General features: G+C 45.2%; 2 protein-coding genes across 3 annotated transcripts; one reads left to right on the plus strand and one right to left on the minus strand.

Annotated features, from left to right (window-relative positions):
* Window positions 1–241: 241 nt before the first annotated feature.
* LOC127774366 (sulfhydryl oxidase 1) lies at window positions 242–5,211 on the minus strand. 2 transcript variants are annotated; one of them, XM_052300593.1, is made up of 12 exons: window positions 4,873–5,211; window positions 3,502–3,526; window positions 3,302–3,394; window positions 2,804–2,985; window positions 2,555–2,627; window positions 2,377–2,445; window positions 2,215–2,288; window positions 1,987–2,140; window positions 1,504–1,544; window positions 1,241–1,387; window positions 666–1,159; window positions 242–576 (listed from the first exon to the last, which is right to left on the minus strand). In XM_052300593.1, the coding sequence occupies exons 1-11, from the start codon at window positions 5,094–5,096 to the stop codon at window positions 685–687; spliced, it is 1,557 nt and encodes a 518-aa protein (XP_052156553.1). In that variant the 5' UTR covers window positions 5,097–5,211; the 3' UTR covers window positions 242–576; window positions 666–684. The 2 variants fall into 2 exon arrangements, with proteins under 2 accessions (XP_052156553.1, XP_052156555.1); XM_052300595.1 differs by having other exon boundaries at window positions 722–1,159; window positions 4,873–5,209.
* Window positions 5,212–8,378: 3,167 nt separating this feature from the next.
* LOC127774449 (uncharacterized) lies at window positions 8,379–10,202 on the plus strand. Its single transcript, XM_052300701.1, has 2 exons — window positions 8,379–9,105; window positions 9,207–10,202. Exons 1-2 carry the CDS (start codon window positions 8,400–8,402, stop codon window positions 9,980–9,982), a joined length of 1,482 nt encoding a protein of 493 aa, XP_052156661.1. The 5' UTR covers window positions 8,379–8,399; the 3' UTR covers window positions 9,983–10,202.
* The last annotated feature ends 789 nt before the right edge of the window (window positions 10,203–10,991 follow it).

Here is a 10,991-nt window from a genome sequence, read left to right on the forward strand (position 1 = left end):
TTTTTAGTTGGTGTACACGGTGTGTACACGCGAGGGCACGTGTTTTGACACCACGGCTGCCGCTAATTAGCTATCCCGGTGCCGCGACGGACAGATGCTCACTCGCTGAGGCGCTGACGCAACGGGCCGTGAAACAGTTTGGCGTCAGTAGTACTAGTACTCCACTTCATAATTCGATCACAAAGCATTTAATTGCAGGTAAATATCTGAGAACGATAAAGGTTAGTAGAAAGCAACGAACTGAATTCAAAATTTCACTCGTTAAATGGATAGTAACATCCGAACGTATACACCAATCATCCGAAATCTATATGTCAAACTATTACACGTTGATCTATGACATGATGCAACAAAGCTCACATCGTTGCACAAAAAATACACTTGAGTTAATCATCGTACTTCTGTGAGTTTTTCATCTGTAACTGACTGCCCGACCATTTCCTTTCCCACACTGTTTGGAGCACTTACCAAGATTTTAATCCGTCCAGAAAAATACACATTCATTGATGAGCCCCTCTGATGAAGTGCAGGGTGAGCAACTGGTAGGCTATTTTTCAGTTCCAGTTCTTTCTTTGCCTGTAAAAAAATTGACAAATAGAACCTAATCACTTCTCTGTGATATGAAATTCCACGTAGTCACGCGGTAACAATGGTACCCTACCAACCTAAAATGTTTTTTCCTAATCATATTTTCTTTAAAGAGCGTAAATGGTGTGAGTACTTTCTGTTCTTCTGCTGGGCCCTCCAGAAGCAAGCCAGCGCCCCAAATGTACAGCTGGCAATCGCAACACCCAGGGCAGCTCCAATTGGGACGCTTGCAGCATTAGAAATCGATGAATCCTCTGAAACTATCTTCTTCTCTTGTTGCTGAAGAGACTCCATGTAGGTCTCCTTGTAGGATGATACAAGCTTCTTTCCATAGTAGTTAACCAAGAATTGATACACTGCATCCTCGTTCCAGTCCACAGCTCCATCGGTGACCTTGCTTGAGCGGTAGCAAGATGGGCAGAGCTGATTTGGAGGCCAGGTAACCTTCGGAAACAAGGGATCACCAGTTCCCATATCCTTTTCTTCTTTCATCAATCTCATATTGACTTTGTTATGTGTGCTCCATAGCCAGAGACTGAGCTCACGAGCAGTTCTGAAGGGGGCTGACACGCTACAGGTAAATGGCTACAGTCAGGCATGTCGTAGATATATTTTTTGAATGATGGTACAACACAAAGTTAGTTTTCCAAACCTTGAACACATTTCATAAAAGTGATAGCGGCATTCCTCACAGATGAAGAAGTTGTGAATAAAATCACATATTGATGTAAAGGTTGACTGGCTCTCTCCATCCCCAATTCGGACGGTTAGTGAATGCATCAAAACCCATAGACCACAGCTGATACAATAAAAAAAGATGTATGTGTGTTATAGTTTATCAACTCCTATGGCCTTTCAGTAAAGGTGCTGTAAAGATATATGTTCGAAGCATTTGCAGAGAGAGAGAGGCGTCACCTAAATCCTCTTGTTTCACTTTTACTGCCACGGCAGAACAGCTGCAACATTGGCACACAGAAATAAGAAGAGAAAATTCAAGGGAATAACTATTGCTAGGTACAGATATTACTTGTGATAAGATCAAGATACGTAAATAAATATGGGCTGTGGGATCTAAAATATGTGGATCACGTGTGTCGACTAAACAATTCTACAGTGGTTAAGGATCCTCTGTCTGCAATGAAACTAGATTAACTCAGTACTAAAGAAGCTACATGCAAATAATGCTGCTGTTGAAGTAAACTATGTCAAAAGATACAAGATGTTGCTTGCTCCTAATGCTATCATTCATATAACGGATTTACTGCAACATTTAATGAGAATATCTCAAAATCAAAATTAAGAATGATTCATATGAAGTTGCATTTTCTAGTTTAGTATAAAAGAATGCCTAATGAAGAATTCATTGCCAACCGCTAGGCCTAGCATTAGACAACATACCCAATATCCACGTGGCACCTCTTTTCCACAGATCCAGTGGTTCTCTTCCGCAACACTTTCCAACAATTTAGAACCCTCTTGTGAACTTAACGACAGATTCGATGACCAGCGATCATCGAAGTTAATAAGTAGCTCAGCAGATCCCCTTCGGCACCTAAAGAATCAACCAAATGCACAAAGAAAGTTATATGCATTTTCTCTACTAGGAATTTAAAGGTTCACTCGTACCTCTTGGATGGGTGATGAGCCACCAAAATTTGTAAAAATCTGATGAGCGAATCACGATTCTTTGGTTTGATCGTCTACAGTTTGCAAGTAACATTATTAGGCCATAGTCAGAAAAAGAAGAGCAAACATCACATCTGCTGTGAAATTTCATCGTTAACTCACCTTGCGCTCCAAAATTATCTGTAACGCTTGAGCTGTTGCTTCCTCAACATCGTAAATTGCTTGAACAATCTAAAACAAAAGATTGAATTAAGTCAACAAACGTTAAAGAAAATTGAAACATAGTGCACATAGCAGTATCTCATGCAAATTGTTTCAAAGAAATATCTGATAATTGAACCTGTTCAGGATCCGAAGCATTCTTTGGAAGCATATTTTCATTCTCGTACTTTTTGTCTTCTAAACTGAAAGAGCTGCAGATACCATAAATAAACAATGCATCAATAAAATACCAACATGCCTATAATGGTCAAACAAACCAAAAAGGTAACAGTCAATAGAGAGAGGCATGAGCATAGTACAGGTAGCTCCTGTTTCCATATCTACTGAACTTTTAGGTAGAGCAGGAAAGACTAGGATAATAACTTGCCTTTTCATCTGATTATTTATCCACTTCAGTAAACGTTCTGCTGTTCTTCCATCATCAATTAACTTTATTTCATTATTCTCTTGCTTGGGATCCCACTTAGCAGAAGCAAATTTTGTTGGTGGACCCCAAAGTAGGAAAGGGTAATGGTCAACTGAGAATCTATTGCAAAGATCGATGTTCACCTGTGCTGTCAAACAATCAAAAGAAATAAAGTATTACTCCATTGAAATTACCAAATTATTGGACATTTTGACAAAACATGGAAGCTAAAATCAGTCAAAATAAGAGGTGCCAAAGCTTCATTGCAATATAGCTTTCAGTTTGGTAATGAAAAACAGATATCAAAGGATTGAAGATATACTCCTGTGGATAATCTCATCATCCAGTTAAGGATTTAACTGGACCATTCCATCAAACCTAATCCCTTTTGTAAGTGCTTTAGTTGTCTACATTTAGGAGACTGACGAAAGTTATCACTCTTCACCAGAGCTACTGTACCTTTGATGCACAATCAACCCTAGCCATCAGTATTAACCCTGGATGTGCAGCGTCCCGACCATTGAATAGTTTTGCAACCTTCTCATAATGAGGCTGGATGTAAGGAAGGAATTTAGCAAGAGTCAATTTGCTGTTCATAAATACACTGTGCACCACTGTTTTTTAAATTAAGTACACAGCTACCACAATAAGCTTCATACCTTGTAGTTTCTGCAAGCTGGACACCTGAGCAAACACGGTACGTATTTCAATTAGCATCAATTCAACAATAAAACAAATGCCATCTAGGCAGCCTCAAAAGAAAAAAAAAAGAATACCGATATGACCAATAGAAGTTCATTCCAATTAAAATTATCTCGAGTAAGTGAAAACTTGAGGCTCTGGAGAAACTATACGCCACTTCATAGTTCATATCTAATGCATATGGACTAACCTATTCTGAATAGTGACGACTTATAATGATTAACCAATGGAATATAATATCAAAATAACTTGACATGGAATATTTGGAAGACCAGAACATGGACATTAGAGTGAAAAGGATAACAAAAGGATGCTAATCATTCATGTCCTTGATTCCCCATAAACAGGTTCATGTGTATTAATCAAATCGTCAAGTTCCATTAAATCATGTGAGGTACAGTATCAATGCTCATATAAGTGTATTATTTTTCCTGTTAACATCCAAAAGAAGCATTTAAATATAACTCAATCTCATGAAGCTAAAATTTCAAAAAGAGATGATCTCTGCAAATTAGAATTAAACGGCATGGCATTTATAGCCCAATGTGGGGAACAGTGGAACTTACATAGAGCAAAAATGACCTTACTTATGCTTTTGAGAAAGTTCCGCACACCCCAAATCACACGAGAAATATCGCATCGAAGCAATACTCTGAGTAAGTGGCAACACTGAGAAACTATATAGTGATAAACTTACAACCCAGTCAATTCCTCTATAATCATTACAGTAAATGCTCCACTGATTTTCCCATAATTAACTGCTGGCCTACATCCGATTTAGTCCTACATATAACAAATTTCCAAGCTTCGGGGCTCATTCATGTCTGCACCTTTCTTCTCGCTCACAACTTCACAGGTCACAGTACTACAACACGGACAACACTCCCCAGGGTCGCATCCTCACATGACATTTCAAGGTAGTACGAGCGAAGCATTTATTGGTTACTCTCATCGAGTTTTGAACAACACGTATCCTTACTCCTTCTCTATTCAATGAAATTGGCAGCTTGCCAATTCGTTCAAAAAAAAAAAAAACAACACGCATCCATCCCACCAATCAGACCTTGCAACACCTACACAACCCTACATGCTTGAAACCCCAAAAATTGTGGATTATATTCGCATTCACTTGCTCACAGACGACGAAACGAGTAAATCATTTCGATTCTATAAACCATACATCGGGGAAGACGACGAAACCCCGCAGTCGCATCTCACGCCATCGGACTACCACGATTCTCATCCACTTATCGATTCTACCAAGTACTACAACTAACGCCTCAGTCACGAATCGGGGGGAAAAAACGAGTCAAAGGCGAGAGTCGAACCAGTGGGCGAAGAACTCGACGACGGCCCAGGGCTCCAGCGAGGCCTTGAGGAAGGCGTCGAAGTTGGTGGCGTTGAGGTCGACGGCGGCGTCGGCGTCGACCTCCCCGGGGCCCTCCCTGCCGCCGAGCGAGCGAGCGGCCGCCCCGCGCGGCGCCGCGGCGAGGGAGGCGGCGGCGAGGACGAGCACCAGGACGACGCGGCGCGCCACCGCCGCCGCAGCCATGGATCGGGCCACCGGATCTCTCTCCCGCCGCCGTGATCCGCTTCGGACACCTGCCCCCCTTCTCGTTGAGTCCTAGTGGTGGGACTAGGCTAGAGGGGGGGTTTAGATTTTTCCTTTTTTTTTCCCTCTCTTTAATAAGAAATTGCTTTTTCGCGCAAATAGCTATGCGATTTCGAGAGGCGCGCTCTGATTGGGCGTGGGGTTATGCTTGTCGTGGAAGCTAACGATGCTAAAGTGAGACTTTCCGTCGCTGACAGGTGGGGTCCATACGGGTTGGAGGGAGGTAGGGCCCACATGCAGTTTCTGTAGTTGGGCTGAGTGGCTGGCTGACCCTAGTATGTGTTGCTGGGTTGGGTGGTATGCTACGTTGTGCTTTTTGAGAGTCAAACAGGGTGAACATAAGAGTTCTTTGGAAATAATACTTCTAGTCTTGTTTTTTTTTCCTTACCTAATTTCGAGTTTAACATTTAGAGCAGGAATCTTGTTTGCTATATCAAAATTTGGTAGGAGCTTTCACTTTAATTATATTTCTTGGAACTTTTTGGAAATATTGGTGGACAAATTTAGAATCAAGACAAATGCGACGATTTGATACATAAGTCAACTGTAGTATGCAGCGTTAACATGTTAGGTTTGCGTGAGTTACAACTTACTTGTCAAATAACTGTTGCAACAGATTATTCAAAATAGCAAATAATTGAAGTCCTTGTTAAAAAAAATGGATTCTACTTGGTTGAAACAAGATTATTCATCATAAAAAACAAAAAGAAATAAATACCATAGTTAATTTTTAGTGACATATACACAAGTACCGACATGTGTTACACAAGTACCAACTACTATCTTTTAAAGTAATATAAATATAGATAATTTTATCGTTAAATCAAAAGAGAATACCACTGCTAGAGAACACAGTCATGTTTTTCGCGGATATTTTACACGGTCTATAGTGCGTATTCAATACTTATCTGTGAAAGGAAAGACATTTGTCCTGCAAGAGAGAACGTCTCTTCAATTATTTTTTTTCTCATCTTAATTGTCTATACTAATATAAAAGATGGCAATGGTGGTCACCACCACCAGGCAACTACCATGCGAGACCCATGAATTGTAAGTTGCTTGTCTCTTAGCCTCCACATGCTATAGATCCTGTCGACATGAAAATATGACAATAGAATATTATGAAATTTTCATCTTTATAAAATGACAGCAAGATTAGCATAATGATAAAATATTAAACAATTAAAAAAAGTCATTGCAACGCACGGACATTATACTAGTTATTGAAAAATTGATAGAGTAGACCAACATGTGATATGCCAACAAGTATAAATTTAACCATGTGCTATAAATTTTCCCATGTTAGGGCCTGCTCACTTTGATCCCATTTTCAACCATACCATTTTTTTTGGTAAATTTATTAAAAAAATGTCTGCGTTTAATTTTTTTGCCAAATTTGGTAAATATATAAGAAATCCTGTCCAAATTTTAGCAAGATGGTTTTTAGCAATATTGCCATTTTGCCGAAATTTGGTAAGGTTTATTTTGGCTATAATCTGAACGGGCCCTTAATTTTCTTAATTTTTTTCCATAGCTTTGAATGGCATGTCAAGAAACAAGTGGCATCACCGATAGAGAAAAAAACCACCTTGGTCTGTCAAGTTGTGTATGGTTAATCACCACTGCAGTCTATGCTGCGTATTCAACTCACATCTATCAAGTTGTGTATGGTTAATTACCACTACAACCTTATGCTGTTCTCCAAGTATTTATTCCCATTTGCTCATATATTTTTGACTTGTGACAATTGGTAAAAATATATGAAAAAATCCCCGCATTGATTCCAGTGAGGTCGTCAACTCACCAATAACATACGCTTTATGTGGTGGACTGGTGGTATATATCTGTTAGTATGAACTTCCTAGAATCAGGCTCTCAGTGCACAGTAAACAAAAGAACTGAACATCCACCAGTAATCTCTCATGATCAATGCATGTTTTTATTGACTCAACCATAGATGTTTCATGTTTGTAGTTAAACCCTCTATGATCTGGCCATATGCACTGGCACTGCAATGCACTTCTAATCCAACAAAATCCTGCCATTTCGTCCGTGTTCTCTGCTTTTATCTTGTATCTCTACCACCAAATCACCAATCCATCTATGACAATATTCAACCAAGTGAAGACATGGTGTACCAGATGCTTGTCACAACGATGCACAAACAAGTGATCTGTCAGATTTTGAATTCATTCTGAAGCATGCATGCATCTTGTGCAGGTTTTTGAAAACTGTTCTGATTACAAATGAAGGTAGGAGTACTATACTATCTTTCCGCTCAAATTCAACGAGCACGCGTGCACGCCAACGAGGCTTCCCCTAATTGGCTGATCTGTCGCACTTCGCGCCACCGATTCATCCATCTCTGAATGACTGAATCTGATCTGTCAGATTGCCTGATGGTTCTTGAGCAACCTCGAAGCTATGCCATTTGGACCAACATAAAAGAGTGATTCATAGAGGCCATCTGGACCATCCCTATATGGCTAGATACCATGGCTTCAGTTTGCTTGCCCAATATCTGGGCTTTTGGCTGCAGAAAAGAAAAGGGATTTTACTAATCATGTCAACTGCTGAACAGTTATAAACAGTAGAAGCAGACTGAACAAGATGGCAACTGCATATATGAACATTCTATGGCATGACGTGAATTCGTAGCCTGCACGTGATGCACAGCGTGCTGAAGATTTTCCTCTCTTGAATAAGACATGTACCAGCGATGAAGCGATCGATCTCATGATATAGCTAAGTTCTTATGCGAGTATTTCAACGGAACGCATGCAAGTATGTACGTGGTCGTTTCAGTCGTCATTGTGAAAATTTCGATCACTGTAAAACCAACATCGATGAACAAGGAAGAACAGCAAAATTCAGACAAACACTGCTCTGAACATGCTTTGTTATTCTCTTCTGTGCCTGCTCTGTCCACGCATCCAGCAGCTTAGTTTCAGAAACTCAGAGACAAAACACAATCCAGACATATCCATAAATCAAAAGAGCACAATTATGGTGGCGATTAGCTGTTCTAATCTAATCGCCATGAAGCCAAGCAAAGGTGGCTTTCCATTCCTGCCGGCGACGGGAACATGCTGCAATTGGACATGTGAGTGCAGCAGAGTCAATCCCCTGACCGGTCTCAGCTTCATCGTGCATGCGGGTATTGCAAATCCTGCACTATAAATCGGCGAAGCCACGCAGCACCCAGCAGAGCAGCGCAGAGCACACACCAGCATCCACTCAGCAATGGCGGGGCCAGCAAGATGGGCTCTCCTCCTCCTCCTCGCCGTTGCCCTCCTGGTGCCCGCTGCGCTCGCCGCCGGCGGCGGCGGCAATGGTGGCGCGTCGGCATCGACTCCGAACAATGGTAACGGTGGGAACAACGGTAACAATGGCAACAACGGCAACAAAGGCAACAGCGGTAACAATGGCAACAATGGTGGTGGGAATGAGAAGCACGAGAAGTCCCCGCCGCCGCCGTACCACGACTCGCCACCGCCGCCACGTGCTTCACCGCCCCCGCCCGTTTACTCGCCGCCGCCACCACCGCCGCGCTCATCGCCTCCACCACCGCCTGTTTACTCGCCGCCGCCACCGGTGTCATCGCCTCCTCCACCCGTACCCTCGCCGCCACCACCGGTGTCATCGCCTCCTCCACCCGTACCATCGCCGCCGCCAACGGTGTCGTCGCCTCCTCCACCAGTATCCTCGCCACCACCACCGGTGTCATCGCCACCTCCACCCGTATCATCGCCGCCACCACCGGTGTCATCGCCTCCTCCACCCGTACACTCGCCGCCCCCACCGGTGTCATCGCCTCCTCCACCGGCCAGCGACGTGGTCTACTGCACGAACACGACGAGGTACCCCACCTGCACCTCGCCGGCGTACTGCCCCAGCAGGTGCCCCAAATCCTGCCACATGGACTGCGCCACCTGCAAGACCGTATGCGGTAAGTGCATATCTGTGCACGTTAACCAGCTAGCTAGTGTTCATGCACGGTTGATTAATGGTTTTGTGTCGTGTCGTACGTGTCGCGTACGTGCGTTGCAGACTGCAACCTGCCGGGCGCGGTGTGCCAGGACCCGCGGTTCATCGGCGGCGACGGCAACACGTTCTACTTCCACGGCCGCCGAGACCGCGACTTCTGCCTGCTCTCCGACGCAAACCTGCACATCAACGGCCACTTCATCGGCAACCACGTCCCGGGCCTCAAGAGGGACCCGACCTGGGTGCAGGCGATCGCCGTGCAGTTCTCCGGCGGCCACCGCCTCTACGTCGGCGCGCGCAGGACGGCCGTGTGGGACGACGACTCCGACCGCCTCGCCGTCGTCTTCGACGGCGAGACCGTGCAGCTGCAGCGCGTCGCGCACGCCAGGTGGGAGTCGGGTTCCGGCCTGTCCGTGACGCGGACCAAGGCGGCCAACGGCGTCCTCGTGGAGCTCGACGGCGTGTTCAAGATCACGGCGAACGTGGTGCCCATCACCAAGGAGGACTCGAGGATCCACAGGTACGGGGTCACCGACGACGACTGCCTGGCGCACCTCGACCTGGCGTTCAAGTTCTACGCCCTCACCGACGACGTCCACGGCGTGCTGGGCCAGACGTACAGGAGCAGCTACGTGAACCGGCTCGACGTGTCGGCGAAGATGCCCGTCATGGGAGGCGAGAAGCAGTTCACCTCGTCGGGTCTTTTCGCCGCTGACTGCGCCGTCGCGCGGTTCGGGCGCGCCGGCGATGCCGGCGCCGTTGCCATTGCCTCCGATGAGCTGGTCGACGTCAAGTGCTCCACCGGCCTCGACGGCGTCGGGGTGGTGTGCAAGAAGTAGAACAATTTGCTCTCTTGCAGCGTTCAAGTTCTCCAGAAATAATTAGTGCCTACGTCCACATCTGCATGATCCAGATGGACCCTGATCATCGATCTGTACTCCATGTGTCAGCATGTAACCGTGTCAAATTATATGTAACTCCTGTTATATATCGCATTATATATTCACAAGTACTATATAAAAGTGCTGTGCATATTCGCATGGGCTAGTTTATCATATACTACTCCATGCTTTATAACCGTTAAGTCCATATTATTTCAAAAAATTTATCCTGAATACTAGGGGACGGTATCCCGTCCACGGCATCGGCACGGGATCATCCACTCCCCTTTCCCATTGTGTCGATCGTTCGCACGCGCAGCATAGACGCGCACATGTTGGCAAAGGTAGAGCAGGACACCGAGTCATAGCTAGAGCCGGGGCTTGCAGCCGCCGTTGCTGCCCCACTGCCTTCAGAGGTGGACGTCGGCAACCAGATGGACGGGAGCTGGGGATCTAGAGCGGCATTGGAGGAGGAAGAGGTGCAGGGGCGGATGGTTGTACCGTGCACGTCGTTGAACCTCCTATTGATGTTGAGCCCAAACCATCCTATGTTGTTGTCGGGTCTAACAGCGAGAACTTGAGCTTGAACTCTTGCACCACTGCACGAGCTACCTACACCTAGCTGCTCGCCCTCTTCTCTCATACATCCCTCCTCCTCTCTCCTAGGCTCGAGCTCGAGGTGGAGCTCTCTTCCAGCGGCGCCACAACCCTTGCGAGTAGCTCCACGATGCGGAGATCTAATTCTATAGATGGTCAAATGTACCGCTCGGCCCAGGCATGACCAGGCATGGCCTGAGATCAATCTAGTAGGCACTGTCCAACCGACACGCCTAGTCGTGTTGTGCCCGCCCACGGGCTACACCAACGGCTAAGGCACGACTCAATAAGACTCGAAACGTGCCGGGTCAGTCCGAAGGCACGGCAACCTCACTATGCTCCACCTTGTAATAAGTCTACTTGCCCTCCC

Source organism: Oryza glaberrima, chromosome 5, assembly GCF_000147395.1.
Source record: "Oryza glaberrima chromosome 5, OglaRS2, whole genome shotgun sequence".
In the NCBI taxonomy this organism is placed as follows: Eukaryota; Viridiplantae; Streptophyta; class Magnoliopsida; order Poales; family Poaceae; genus Oryza; species Oryza glaberrima.